The sequence below is a fragment of the Medicago truncatula genome, chromosome 3 (genome assembly GCF_003473485.1).
Source record: "Medicago truncatula cultivar Jemalong A17 chromosome 3, MtrunA17r5.0-ANR, whole genome shotgun sequence".
In the NCBI taxonomy this organism is placed as follows: domain Eukaryota; kingdom Viridiplantae; phylum Streptophyta; class Magnoliopsida; order Fabales; family Fabaceae; genus Medicago; species Medicago truncatula.
Genome location: NC_053044.1, coordinates 43,325,967 through 43,342,218, shown reverse-complemented (window position 1 = coordinate 43,342,218; position 16,252 = coordinate 43,325,967). Strand labels below are relative to the sequence as shown.

Sequence of the window (16,252 nt, the reverse complement as noted above, 5' to 3'; positions counted from 1 at the left end):
TTGGAGCACGTCAATGTCGAAATCAAAGACCAGTCTAAGATATAGTCTATAAGGTCCATGCTCGACAGTTCAAGGGCTATGTTCAATGTTGTGTTCGGCAGTTTAAGAGATGTGCTCGACGAACCAAGGCTCATGCTCGACGTGTCAAAGCTTATGCTCGACAATCCATATGTTAGACGCATTGGCCCAACAAAGCTATGCACACCCTCCCCTCACCAGGGAGGTGTGTTCGCAATAGTAGGAGACATTTGGCCCAACCATGAACTGTAATGTTCCCACCTTCATTACTTTGTAACGCTCAATATTTACAGACCACACTGTCTATAATTGTCGACCAATAGCTACACAACCATCATTACTGAAAATCCGATCCTCAACTATATATAAGAGGATCATTTGCATTCTCGATACGATATTTTTCTACCCTTAATCCCTTTCTTGGCTCAAATAGTGACTTGAGCGTCAGAGTTACACCACCCTCTTTTATTATAAGACCTTTAATATTTTTTATGCATATTATAAAAATAGTGATATTGCAATTAATAATAATTTTTTGCATAATTACTACTAAATTCTGTGTATTGATACATTCAATTTATTTTTTCTTTTTCCAAAACAAATTTAATGAATCTATGAAGTTATTGAAGTCTTATATTAAGGACGGAGATCATCTGTGACTAAGGTCAAAATTTGAGACTACCACTTAGATTTGGGTCTCCACTTTCCAGAACTATGGCCCCGTCTCATTAACAAATCAAAGACCAAGAACCGTAATTATACCAACTTTCCCATGATATGGAAATGTTGTAAAAAAAAGTCTCACCCATAATAACATAACGGTCAAATTAAGTAATAGTTCAATTATATTTTCTATTTGATGTAACATGTTTTAACATTGACCTTTAGTTAATACTTAATCAAACAATGCCATTTAAAATAATAATAATAAGGCTTATATAATTTTTCTCAAATAAAGCTTATATAACTTCTTTTTCAAACTAATACTAACGGATTAGGTTTCTTTTTCTAGCTTGCTTTCTCTTTTTTGTGCAAACTTCTATTCATTCGTCAAATCAACGACACTAACTAGTGATGTTAACAAGATATATATGAGATACATTGATACTGCAACCACAATGAATTGAAATCCATAAAGAGCAAAGTATCAAAGAAGAAAGTGTCTTGAATTGAAAAAGTTGATTGGCAGAATGCGTTTGATGCGTTCCAAATTATGGAATGAACCAGTGCCCATCGTCTAGTCTAGGAAATTAAAGAGACAGGCTATTTATAATGTGACTATTTTAGAAGTTTAAAATACTATTAATCTATCCGGTTCATGTTATTGTTAAGCCTTAACCGTCGTTTATGAGTTTAATCATAATTTATAAGCCTTAAACATACAATTGGTATATTAGTGAAAATAAGAGTTTAATCATATACATGGTCAAAGTAAAAAAGTTGTATACAAGTATTCAAAAAAAAAAAAAAAGTATTCAACAATCTTTTTTATGGCGACCTTACATATATTATGTATTGTTCATATCAACTAAGCTCACGAGAACAAGTATTAAATAATTTGTTACCCCATCATGTGTTTTCAAGTTATTAGAAGCCGCCTTCATTAAAATATTAAATTTTTATTTTGAAGGAATCTGTCATTCGGGAGATGTGCTTTAAAAATGCTTATATATTTCAAAAGTGGTTGTCGAATAAGGTGCTTTTGACCAAAATTATCTAGAATCATTATATTCCTCTTTCACAACAAAATTTCTACTAATGATAATTTAATGGCTCAAGGTTGCACCATGGCCTCCATGTGTAGCTTGTCTTGCAAGTATGAAGAATCTATCTATCATTTGTGTTTTTTTATTGTGATTTTACATGTCAACTTTGGTGTTGAATTATTATCATTTTTAATATGTAACAAACACATTGTGTTTGAAATTTGTAATATTTAGTTAGCTTTCGAGTCAACCTACATGTCATTTCCATCTTTCAAGCTGGGCTCTATGGGATGATAAATGCTATTGAGATAACTTACACGCCCACAGCGGATATGGACCGAACTGCCTCACGACGTTCTGAATCCAGCTCACGTACCACTTTAATGGACGAACGGTCCAACCCTTAAAACATATACTACAGCTCCAGGTGGCGAAGAGCCGACATCGAGGTGCCAAAACTTCCCGTCGATGTGAGCTAATAATTGGAGTAGGCTTTGGTTAAAGACTGACTATCAACTTGTTACTATGACTCTTTCAAAAAAAAAGAAAAAAACTTGTTACTATGACTGTCATAAATTCTAGTACATTTCACTAACATTTGAGGAATATAAATGACTGAGTTGTACGGAGTTAACAAAAAACATGCATTTTTACATTTCTTTATATTCTCATAGAGCACAAACACTGAGCCGACAAGATTGCTTCTATTGGTTTTCAAACAAAATGGTATGACTTAGATGGATTCTACCACCGTTGTGCATTTTAGATTCTCCAAATCGTAATAGATTATAATTTTATGAATTTGGATTATGTTGATGTTTTTCATTGTCAAGAGTTCTCTTTTCTTAATGTTTATGTTGTAGTTTGCTCTATATTATTCTTTCCTTGACATATTTAATCCCTCTGAGCTTTTCTGACAAGATTTTTAATGAGGCAGATGCGAAGTTCCCTTGATCCTCTGGTTTGGTTTTGATTTAATCCCCACAAGTGCATTTATATCTTTCTTTTTATTTTAATAATATTACTTCAGTGGTGCAATTAATATGTAACTGCCAAAGTCCATAGTTTGCTCTGGCTTTAAACGGGACCCCGCAGGAGGATGATGAGATTGGTCCAATCGGACTAGTCGATTCTTGGATCGGATACCGAATTTTCAAAAAGAAAAAAAAATGTAACGGCCAAGAGATGCCAACAATAGTTAAAATATAAAAAAACATCATTCGATATATGCGTTAATGTTTTTCACATTAGCAATAGATATAAACAAAATCTGAAAAAGAATTAATATTTGTTGATATTGTAAAATGGCAATAATAAATAAAAGATAAATATTTTAAGAAAAGTGAACAACTAATTAACCATACAAACACCCAGATTTACATTCACGTGGGAAGAACGGCCAAAAGTACTCGCCAAAACATTCAGCAAGAACATGCATTTCACGACAAATATAGCGAATAGTCAAGCTAATACTTCCCGAACTACTTTCATTAAATTAATTATATTTTTGAATAAGTAATGTCACCCATCATTTAATTTTTACAATAAGCAGCACAAATTTTCTTCTAATTCCGAGGGAGCACAAATTGTGAGATAAGTCAACAGCATTGAAGATCTTGAGGAAATAGCAACGACTTTTCTTCTGCTGTCTCTCTCAATTTATCAAGCATATTGTATGATGATAAACAGAATATGTTTGGTTGAGTGGAGAATTTGGCAAAATCATAGTGCCAGTGTAATTTTGTTTAATCTTAAAGTGAAACTTTTATCCGGATTGCAGTGATCCAATGTGATTTTCTCAAACTAACTGTCAATCAAATATTTTTTTTACGGTCAATCAAAACATTCATTCCTCTAATATCACACATACTATTCTTTATTAGTACTACTTAGGGTTGGGAATAGGTCAGGCCGGCCTACAGGGGCCTACGGTCTGGCCTGGCCTGGCCTGTTTAGTTGATAGGCCAAGGCTTAGGCTTTTTAGAAAGCCTGTTTGGTTAAATAGGCCAGTCTTAGGCTTTCAGAAAAGCTTGTTAAGCCTAATAGGTCGGCCTATTAAATACTTATTTATTAAAAAAATATTTTTTTTATATTAAAATAATTGCATACATTAAAAATATAAACATTTCTTTATATATTAGTCCCTTAATAGACTTTGTTGTTATAGACTTTAATTTACTTATGGTGAAATAGGCTTTTAAGTAGGCTTTAAGGCCTGTTTAGCCTATTTAGTAGGCCAAATGAACTATTTGATGGCCTTAATGTTAAGTAGGCTTGTAATTAGGCTTTCAGGCCAGTCCAGGCTTTTAAATAAGCCAGGCCAGACCTAGAAAAACGGCCTATGATAGGCCATAGGCCAGGCTCAGGCCTGTAAATTTTTTCGTAGGCCAGGCTCAGGCCTATCAAAGCCTGGTCTGGTCTGGCCTATTCCCACCCCTAGTACTACTACAATTTTAATAAACGAATAAAAAGTAAGCATTCAAACATATATTTTTATTTTGATTTCTCGAACAAAAAACGTAAGAAATAATGCAACATGTATGTAGTGGGTAAACAACGTAACCCTTTTTTTTATCAGTACTTTGTAGAAAGAAGGGAAAAGTATATGCATTAAATTACATTGAAGAAAAAGGAAAGTAGCATTGGATAGGAACTATATGGAGTGTCTCCATGAAACATCCGAAAAGGCTTAAAGGTGATGGAAACAAACAATCTAATGTGCACATGGGAAGAGGTGGGGACTGTTTCTAATTTGGTTGGCTTCAACTTCAAGTCATGCTCACATTATGGACCAATATTAGATGTGGGTCTCCTTCATTCTTCATTTGCCTCGTTTATTTTAAGTCTAATCCAATTTGAACCCGTGTCTCACAACTAACTATAAAGGGTAAACACATTGAATTCTATCACTAGTATCTAAACGAGAAATTCTTTTATAGTCACAAATACAAATGAAATAGAGTTTGGGCACAAATACATTAAAAGATTTTTTTTATAATGAAAAAGAAATTGATAATAAAATGATTTAGTATTTCAAAAAATAACTTTTTTATATGTGTGACCATTGTGACTATGGAAAAATGCCTTGTATTAAACATACATACTTATCCAAATCCATAACCTTTTTTGATGAATTACTTATCCATAATTGTTCCACTTTTTTCAAGGCTTGAAGAAATAGATAACTACATCCAAAATATACTTCAATGCATGTTTTGAATTGGCAGCAAATTTGTTAGAATCACGATGTACTACCCTAAATTTTAACAAAAACTACAATTAGTGACTTCAACAAAATCACCGCACCACCGTACCTTCGTCAAACTCACCATGATTTTAATCATGCACTTATTCAATTTGCGTATCTAAATCTAAAATTTACTAGTAAGATTTTACGTACCCCTGAACTGTTACTAAATAAATGTTCATATGTCCCAAAGGACACAGACAACTAATTTGGTGGGTGTGTATTCATCAATCTAATCAGTTTCCCTTCATTGATATAACCACAGTCAATGAAATTGAGCTAAATAACATAGGGGTAAAAATTATTCATGCAATCAAAGTTGGATGATATATATGTTTGAGGGACACATCCAAGTGTGTAGTCTATTTCTTGGTAGGATGGTGGTAAACATGGTAGGGGCGTGCCACCCTTTGGAGTGGCATGAATGATATCATGTAAATCGGTAAGTCTAACATGGTCATGAACAGCAAAATTTCAGTAAACATTCTTTAATTTATTAAAACTAATTATTTATAACTGAGATTAGCAAATATGCAACAACAACAAAAAAAAACCTGAAATAAATTTACGACCGAAAAATTGATAAACATGGTAAAAAGATTTGATGAACTGCATATGCAAACTCAAGTTATTTAACAGTTTCGTAATCTACTCAACTACGGTGGAAAAAATCAAGCAAAAATACAGAACCCTCCCGGAGGAAAAACTAAAAGAAGTAGCTTCTTTCACTGGGATGAGTAACCATTCCAAGTTTGGTTTTGTCTATTTGGCATATAACTTTGAGAGCTCTTCTTGAAAAGTCTTTCTAATGATATCTCTCTTGATCTTAAGAGCTGCAGTAACTAGGCCAGTCTCAGGAGTCCATGGGTCAGAAAGCAATTTAAGTTTTGCAGGAATTTCAAATTTTTCCAGACGACCCTTCTTTGCTTCCTGCAAATATTTTCATAAAAATTATTACTCATCTCTATCTCTCTCTCTCTGCATAACAAAACTACATCACTCGCATCAGAAAAACTTTCTTTAAGTTTCGATTTACAAGAGAATGAACCAAGTTATAATACTAACAAGCAAAAGAATTACTTCCCTACTCCATCTCCAGGTACGTTATGAATTTGTATTCACTATACTAAGTTAATGATCATTTGAGAATGTCAAAAACGGAATACATGAAATAGGGAGAGGATGAAGACCAAGCTTTTGAATGAAAAATCACTTTCAACATTGATTCATATTTCATGCAAAAGAAGTAACAAAAATTCGAGGGGTGGATTGCCAATGAGCTGAAATATGATTTCCATCATCCCACATATTTTCATGCAAAGCAAATATCAAATGATTGTCATTTCAATTTTTCTACCTCCCCGTTTTCTTACAGCCAAACAAATATAATCTAGGGTGATTATTGATGGAAAACCGGTAAAAAGTACAAAATTAACTAGGTAAGCCTTAAGTTTAAATTTTACTGTTGATTTAGACAAATATACCTTTTCTAATAACAAAAAGTTTTACACCTAAAACATTACAACAAAGTTCTAAACGGACTTCAATCAATACAAAAGGCATACCTTTACAAGTGATGCATGCACCTCTTTCACTGTTTCTTCTTTGCTGCACAATTCTGAAAGATCAGAATAAGCAATTCCTTGCTTTGAAGCCCATTCATCCAACGCAGGATGAGAAACAGCAACAAGTCCCACACAGTAACTTTGAAAAGAATCAGCATGCAACATAATGTTGTCCACAAAGGGGCTGCCAAGAAGAACTGCCTCAACCTGTATTTAATTAAATTAGTCTTCAGGTATTGAGAATGGGAAATACTACAAACCAACGTGCATACCTTTCCCAAGGACACATATTCTCCATGCTGCAGTTTAACTATGTCCTTTTTCCTATCAATGATCTCAAGGCAACCATCTGCGTGAAATCTCCCTACATCACCAGTGTAGAACCACCTCATTCCCCGTTCATCAACCTTCACGGCAAAAGATGCAAAAGTAAATAATTTTATTTAAAAAAAACGAGCAAATTATTTCAATATCCCTAAGTAGAGTTTGATGTAGAATCATCCAGCTCTACTCCCTAAGTAGATTTTGATGTAGAATCATCCGGTTCTACCAAACTCCCCTTGGTAGGGTAAACACTTAAAAGCAAATCAAGAATAATCTCATTGCAGCATGCTTCTGTTAACTCAAGTTTGAGATACACTCTTAAAAGGTGAAAATTGCATTATTATTATTATTATTATTATTATTATTACTGATTATCCAAAAGTCTAGTTGCACAAAGCACCTAAAGAGTATTTATATGTGAAGCATGGTACTCCAAAGTTGTCATACCAGTAACACCCGGTGCTCGTGAGCACTTCACTATTGTATATTCTTTTCCAATGTCTCACTATTTATTAAAATTATAAAAACAACATTTATCAGACTAATGTAAATATCCTCTTTCCGTCCTAATTTTCTTGATTATGTATATTTATTACATAACTCTTTTGAATTGTGATGTAGTAAATTATGAAAGACGTCTTCTTGTACTTTTTTTGTTGTTGTTAAAAGACGTTTCTTTGTATATTATTAACGTGCCCGTGCCTTAGTTTTTCTAAAAATCTCGTATCTTGTGCCTGTTCCTGATACCGTACCTATATCCATGCAACATATGAATTTATAACCCAAATACTATACTCATCTAGAGAGCCTGTGCAAGAAGACCGTAATAACTTTCTCATTTCCAATAGGACAAAAAGAAGCAAAGAAATATTGGAATTTTTGGCAGGTACAAAAATTAATGCAGTGAATGGAGCACAGTGGTGAGACTGAGCCAAAAAAAAGTGGATGGAACATGTAAGTGAATCAAAATTAATCTTTGATATCAAATTTTAGGCGCTTTTATGAAAATAGCATATGACATTTCTATAAGTTATTTTCAGCTTATTTCAATATGCTCCCTAGGATAGCTTATGAAAACAACTTGCAACTTATATTGAAACAACTTAACCACATTATTTTTTTATTGTAGAAATAGCTTGTACATAAGAACTTAAGTTGTTAAACGAAATGCACCCTGGATAGTTGATATAAAGAAATCTAAGGGTACTCATGTAGGGTGAAGTACTTCTAAAATTCAAATAATAGATACTCTCTGACTGGAAAAAAAACTCAATATCATACTACCTAGGTCCCTATATGTAAAACCCTCTTGACAATTTTTCCTGTCCCTTTTTATAAGACTCCTTTCAAACTACAAGATACTCTAATGATCTTTTTACAAAAGTAACCCTAATTAGACGAAGATAATTAAAAGACCAATCACTTCTCTCTTAATAATTGAAGGATAATTTTGGAAAGAGAATGTATATTGTGTACAAATTTAATTTGAAAATTGCTTTTCTCAATTCTTGCACTTTGATCAAGAGGGTCTTACAGATAGGGAAGGAGGTAGTGGTAATCATAAGCACCTCAAATGTTCACACTAAAAGTCTATTTATTGATGTAAAACATTCAAACACCCCAATAAACTATTTGTGACCCAAATTGGAATAAGATAACCCAAAATAGAATAAAATGTCATAATAACAAATAACAATAAATGAATAATCCAAAAAAAAACATAATTATGAAATTAAAAGCCTAAATAAAATAAACAATCCAATCTACGTCAAGAACTTGCAAAGACCAAATGTTCTAAATAATAAACCTGTCACAGTAAGGAAATGAATGGTTTTATATCTAACAACTGGGTTGGGTTAATACAATCCTGCCTAACATTGTGTTAAAATTCAACTTTCGTTTCAAAGAACCTTACTGTTCAGTCTAAAGGTCCACTTATAGATGTAAAACAGTCAAACACCCCCAATAAACTATATGTGTCCCAAATTGGAATAAGATGACCCAGAATAGAATAAAATGACATAATAACAAATAACAATAAATGGATAATCACAAAAAGAACATAATTACGAAATTAAAAGCCTAAATAAAATAAACAATCCAATCTACGTCAAGAACTGTCAAAGACCAAATGTTCTAAAAAATAAACCTGTCGGTAAGATTCATGAATGGTTTTATTATATCTAACAACTGGGTTGGGTTAATGCACAATCCTGCCTAACATTGTGTTAATATTCGACTTTCGTTTCAAAGAACAGAGGTGGTGAGGAGAAAACTCTTAACTACTTGGTTATAGAGGCTTTGATATAATGCCATGGACCAACTCTCCTAAAAGCTTAAGCTATTAAGTGAAGATTCATTAACGACTTTAATATCTAACAAGAACTAACAAAGCAACGGAAACGGAAGAATATCATATATGATATCTTTTCACACATTGCCTTTTGCTCCACAAGAAAAAAAAGAATAAAAAAGGAACATGTAGCTATACCTTGTAAGACTCTCTTGTCTTTTCTTCATTTTTGAAATACCCAAGAGTGACACTTGGACCACCAATTACTATTTCACCACGAGGCATCGGTGAGTCAGTAGTTGAATATCCACCTTCAGGCCAGTCGATTAACTGATAAAAGAGCACCAAATCCTTGCATAAGAAATCTTTTTCCAAATGCAGATAGATAAAATAAACCACCATATTATCATCTCTAAACCTTCTTTTAAGCAAATACATCCTTTTGTATATTCCTTCCATTTCAGAAATAATACACTCTTTAATTTTCATTATTGATATGTTTTTCTCTATTATTTGTCACTCATTTTGGGTTCACATCAGACCAAAAATCAATATCACCATTTAAAAAGATAATATGTAAGGAAAAAAAAAAATATATCAAGACTTAAGACCTGCATACAGAAAATTCTTCCACATGCACAAGGTCCTGATGAATTTCAAGGCCAAGAAGTTGGGCATGACATGATTTTATTATTTTTGTTGAAGATGGTATTTACAGCAAAATACAGTTAGTCAGATTATATTTAAATTGTTGTTGATCCAATTGCTTTGTGTCCGTTCTCATGGAGAATGAAATAGGATTCAGGTTGACATTGAACAGCAATACTTAGTCAATCAGCTTGTCTCAGTTGTGCTTATAATATTGTTGTCTCATTTCGGAGGATAGCTTATTCTCGGTTCTACCACTTATTTTCTCATTTCGAATAAATTATTATTTGATGGCTGAATCAATTTTTTGGGTTGTACACTAAAGATCCTTGTGTATCCCATATGTAAGTTGAGGATTTATGATCACAATATATGGAGAGAATAGTAGACAAGTGTCAGTTGAAAATGACCCAAAAGCTGTTATAAATGACAATAAATTTTGGATTTGCATGAGGATGTAGAAAATGAAATTATAATAGATAGATTTAGGAACCAGGAGTAGACATCTATTACCGATACTAGAAGCTACTCTGAAAGCCTAAATAAAAGAAAGCTCTGCATTTTTGGAGTTAACCAGGTGTAAGTTCATGGAATATTTTTAGGGGGATATGCATATTACTTGTACCTATAAGTGCAGTGATAATATGTAAACTGCTTGAAATAAATAACTGCTCCATATCTATTTAAGTACTGTGATTCCGATAAATAGCAAAAAGTAAAAGAAAAAAAGTAGATAAAATAAGTAGCACTTGTGTTTGAAAAATAACCCTTAAATTATAAATGTGTGAAGGTGAAATAGATCAATAACTACCTTAACATATGTGGAAGGTTTTGGTGGTCCAACACGGCCAACAGAAGTATCGTCAAAATCAGAAAATGTCCCACCAGCACAAGTCTCCGTGAGACCATATGCTTGACCTATTGGAGCACTGAAAACGACAGTAGATGTAAATGTGAAAAGAAAATAGAAAAAAATAATAATACAATGCAAAATAGATAAGTACATGAGTGAAGTTAGTAAGAAGCGGTAGTGTATTAACATTTCCTTTAGCAGAGACCAGTTCTGAGTGAATCTCATATTTTTATTTCAGAAGGCCAATCTACCGGCAACAAGTATTGGGGTTGAGTTTTTCAAGAGAAATAAGCAAACCCATAGAAAGTGAGATTTATTATTACTATCAACTATCAAGGCCAGTTGAACATATAATTTACAACTCATGACAGAAAAAGTTTACACTTAAATGCCGCAACTCACAAGTTCCTCTATCTTGGATTACACTAAACTGCTATTAAGAAATTGTACAATATTGAATTCCTAGGAATCAGACAATGAATCAAGTGCAAACGTGCTAAAGTGAATATGGTTTGTGATATTTCTTTGTGAACATGGGCAAAATTATACTCGTGGTTTTTTAAGTTTGACGGTTTTTCCAGATTGGTCCTTTAAGATTGTTTTTCCCGGTATTGGTCCTTTAAGTCTCAAAATGTGCACGCATACTTTCTTTTTTTATTTCCATTTTACTCCGTTAAAAAAAAAAAAAAACATGTGGCTGTTAAGAATATTTTTTTAATATCCTCTAAACCACTTTGAGTATATTTTTTCCTGTGAACTTCTGTTTATTTTGTGAATTCACAGTGCGGCAAAAAGGTGCGGAAAGCTCATGATCTTTCTTAGGGGTTTGCTGTAACAGATATGTTATGGGGTTGGGAAGCTTGCCGTAATTTTTGCTTTAACCTTTGCTTCCAGTAACTGCAAGTCAGAATTTCTGAGTTTTATATTTTGGAAGCCTATGAAGAAACCTAAAAAACTTAACTTACTTTAATTTGGGTCTCAGTTTGCAATTTTATAGGTTAGAATTTCTTGGTTGATGAAGAGGAAGAACCACGACGTGCATGTTTTGAGACTGAAAGCACGGATATGGGGAAAAATAACTTAAAGGACCAATCCAGAAAAATGGGTCAAACTTAAAGGACTAATCCAGAAAGAACTTATATTACCACCGATTAATCATCAAAAGAACAATTGATGTGAGTTTCTCATGTCACGCGCATTTGGTGCTTAACACTCCATGATCATAACTTGTGACAGAATTCATAGTCTAAACTTTCAAAAGCTGAATTAGTCTATACTTTTATGTGATAATACAGTAGCCTTCTCAGCTCATGGTTAATTTATAGGGATCTGAGTGGCAGACATTCAAAAACCAGCAGTCTTTGCTTGGTTACTGTGTATTTCTTCTTTACCTTATATACTACTGGAAGAAAATAAAACAGATTCTTCAGGTGAAAATATTATCCTTCACGGCCATTATTTTACTCCTACTCTTCCCTACTGGTATTTCTTTATTTTTTGACTAAAATATGCTTTTAGCTTTTAGAAGGACAATCTAAAATGAATATGAAGTAAAAAAATAAAGGACCCAAAGCATATTTTTGGCCTTATTTTATTATTAAAAAGGACTCGCAATACTTACCCAAGACAAATGTTGATGAATCTTTGTGAGTCGCCAGAAAGGGGTGCACCACCACACAGTATAAAACGAATACGACCACCCAGAATTGCTTGGACCTTTTTGAAGACAAGAAGATTCCATAGAGCTTTTTCCAAGCCCCAAGCACCAAACCAGCTACCATTAATCGCCTGCATCCTTCGTGCATAGGCTAAATCAAATAACGCCTTTGATAATCCTCCCTTTGCATTTACCTGTATGACCAGAGAACGAACTCACTCACACTCACATTGGTGCATAATACACAGGCAAGAATTTTTCAAATGTGTAAAAAATCAAATACCTTCTTGAAAACTCCATCACGAACACGATCAAGAATTGCTGGTACAGCTACCAACACAGTTGGCATCAATGCAGTGGCATCCCCTTTTGTCCCCTTTTTACCTTGTTTGATGTATCGGTTAGAGTTAATGGAGTTCCGTATCCTATACAGCCTCCAACAGCAGCAAACAAATTCTAAAACAAGTAGTTGATTTTGTCAAAACATGTAAGATAGGAAAACAGAGGAAAATAAAATGCAAACAAAGTGCCATATATGCTGAAGTGTTACTGGATACACATACCTCAGCTATTAATTCAAGAATATGAGCCATTGGTAAGTATGCTAGATATACATCCTTTGTCCCAAGTTCGGGAACAATTTTCACTACAGCAGACACTGTTGCTAAGATATTGCCATGTGTCATCATCACACCCTGTGCAAAAGAAAAGAGATTCAAGAAACAGTAAAATGAAGAAAAAAGGACGGCGAAAAAGAAAAATATATCACACTCCTATCCAGATTCTAGGCTAGAAAGAAAAGCTGCCACTAGAATAACTGCATATCTCAAAGATGCTTCTAACCTTAGGCAAGCCTGTACTTCCACTTGTGTACATTATAACTGCAACATCAGCTGAAAGGGGTAAATCAGCCTCAACAGGGTTTTCTCTACCAAGCCTCTCAACATCAGAAAAGGAAGTGATTGTCCATCCATGCTGAGCAGATGCGGCATCAGATGGGACATCATCGTCAACACATATCACACGTTTCACAGAGTCAAGTTGTCCAGCAATATTTACAAGTGATTTCAATTCTTTGCGGCCACAAATCACAGTCGTAACCTCTGTCTGGTACAGATTTCACAAATGAGGTTATCAAAATAACAACAACAACAAGAGCACAGGAACTAAATTACCAATACGATGGTGATGAAGAAAACAATACAATTGTTGTGCTTCAAACCATAACCGCAAATCTGAAGGTAAATTTCAATACTGCTAGAAATTCACAGGTAAACTAAAAACCATGTGAAATAGAATTGACTTTCTTGCAAGCAAATAAACTTTAAAACTTTAATTTAAACACCATAAATTACATGTTGAGCAGTTAAGTGATGCCCTACAAATAAATAAATTATAAAAATGAAAAGAGAAAGGAAATAAGATTATGACTAAAATCGAGAACTTGTTAAAGAGAAAATGGAAAAGAAATAAAGCCCCGGTGTACCTATGAACTATATCACTTGTTAATTTTTTCCCAACAAAACTTGCAAACTCAGTATTAATACTGCCCTCAAGAGATTTGTGCCGATCATTCATATTATGCCATCTAATGAGGTGTCCATAAAATTATTTTCAAAATGACATGAAAGGGAGATGTACATTATAATCTAAAATTTCATCTTCTCCCTCTTCTTTTCACGTAGTACGGGTGCGATACGGATACATGAAATTATTTAAATTCAAGATATGATACGGCCTAGATACGTTAGCAAAACATTTATAACAAAGATTATATAGATGTAAAATACTTGTAAAGATCTATTAGTCATTCTTCTAATCACAATTTACAAAAAAAAAAAAAAAAAAAATACAAAAAAATAAATAAATTGCGATCAAAACATATCATAGAATTTTTGTATAAAATTATAATGTATTTGAATCTTTATGTAAGGATATCAACACAAACATCATTAAAAGAACTCAAAAGTGTCTTATCTAATGTTAATCGATTCAGTCTCTTCTTTCTCACTACCATCATCTGCTTACATCTCCACTAATACTTGAAGTATCCTTGAAGTATCTGAGTAAAATATTTTTTTAAAAATAAAAATAATACTTTTAGGGTACCTATGCCAAGTATGTGCAAAGTAACAGTATCCAATACAGATACGTCTCCAATTTTAGAGTATTTCGACCTCATTCATAGAATGCTAGTTTCTTCTCCTAAAATTTTCCACAGAACAATTTTCAGTTTGGCAAGAGTGGCAGAGAGCAAACCTCGTTCAATGAGTGACACAAAGCTTCTTCTCCCAAAGAAGCATAAATGGTAACAACAGTCACATTTCTCCTGAAGCAAGCCTGAACGAACAAAAAAAGCGTAAAATCATTCTCTTCCATCTAAGTTCAAATTTCAAAACTGAACAAAAATCAGAATCATTTTTTCATTGAAGCATAAAAACAAACACCTGCAATGCAATAAACCATTCTTCTCTAGTGTCAGCATAAATTGCAACACGTTCTTCTCTAACATGACCAATCTTCACCAAACCAGAAGCAAAACTACAAACAGATTCAAAAACCTTCCCATACGTAACCCATTGATACTCTCCAAGATGAAGCTTCTCGAACTTTCTTCCATCAGAAGAACTTTCCATTTCACGTGAGATCAATTCACGAGTTCCGAGTAACAATCTATCATGATTCTTTCTGCATGTTAGCTCGAAAAGCTCCGCGAGTGTCGTCACGTCTTCCCAAAGTGAAGTTAATGGAGATGTGACGCGGTGGTTGCGGACCGTGAAACCGGGTTCGCCGCCGACGTCGGCAGGTAAGCCGCGGCGTTTGCGGTTGTTGGAGTTGCGGAAGAGGAGGATGACGAGAGGAACTATGAGGCCGGCAATGTAGGCGTTCATTGTTGTTGATCTGAATCTGAATGATTCAGTTGAAAACAAAGTAATGAGAGTGAGGAAGAGAGGTTTATGAATGGAGCTGCATTAGATGAAAGCAATTTAGAAAGAGTGGGGCGGAAATAACAAGAGAAAGGGGTTTGGAATTTCAGAAACTCAATGCAATTGGTTTTATCATCGGTCCATCTAATGTTGTGTTTTCAAATGTGGGTCATAGTTCTTAAATTGGTTAAAAATGTTGATATTGAATACTAGTATTTTATACTGTCATGCTAATCGGTGTCGGCCCTGGTTAAAGAAGTTTCAATGTAAAATTATTATATTTGTTTTCTTAACTAATGTCTCGGAAATATTTGTTACTAGTAGCATTTTCTATTTTATAAACCCAACTTTTGGTCTGAAGAGTGCCACAAGGATGTCGTAGGTACAAGAGTATGGGATGAAAAATGTTTCTATTTGATGGAGGTCATAATGAATGAAATGACTCGCATAATTGTGAGTTTGAATTCTCACATTGTTTAAAAAAATTGAAGTTGAATATATTATAAGTGAGATGATTCATAAACTTAATATTATGGAGGGACACCTAGAGATGATGTATATGGATTATGCTATTTGAATATTTTATACATGAGATCACTTGTCAACTCAATGTTAGGGAGGGATAAACAGAGTTAGGATATATGGAATTATGGATTATGCGATTAAAATTTGTAGATGCACATGTTGGTCAATGGCTTTGAAGTCTCACAAGTTTGAGTTAGAAATTTTGTGTTACTTAATAAAGTGGAGATAGAACACTCCGGCTCTATTCGGTAAAAAATAGTGGATGACTGATAAGCTAGCTGATGGCTGATGGCTTATAGTTGATGAGTAGTATCTGATAAGCTACTTGAAGTGTTTGGTAAAATTAGCTGATAGATGTAAAATTACGAAAAGGGGCATTTTTAATTCATAATAACATTTATATCAATTAATGTTTAAAGTATTTAAAAATTAAAAATTGTTAATTTAATATTATTATTAAATTAATTTTTAATTCCTAAATGTTAATTT

At 33.5% G+C, this 16,252-nt stretch overlaps 1 protein-coding gene across 1 annotated transcript; it reads right to left on the bottom strand.

Annotated features, from left to right (window-relative positions):
- Positions 1-5,501: 5,501 nt before the first annotated feature.
- Positions 5,502-15,410, bottom strand: LOC11414801 (long chain acyl-CoA synthetase 9, chloroplastic). Its single transcript, XM_003601977.4, is given in 12 exon segments — positions 5,502-5,901; positions 6,537-6,743; positions 6,809-6,943; positions 9,352-9,483; positions 10,613-10,730; positions 12,276-12,505; positions 12,595-12,695; positions 12,698-12,767; positions 12,875-13,006; positions 13,155-13,418; positions 14,571-14,651; positions 14,759-15,410. Coding segments are annotated over 12 exon segments (2,082 nt in total). The 5' UTR covers positions 15,203-15,410; the 3' UTR covers positions 5,502-5,733.
- Positions 15,411-16,252: the final 842 nt, after the last annotated feature.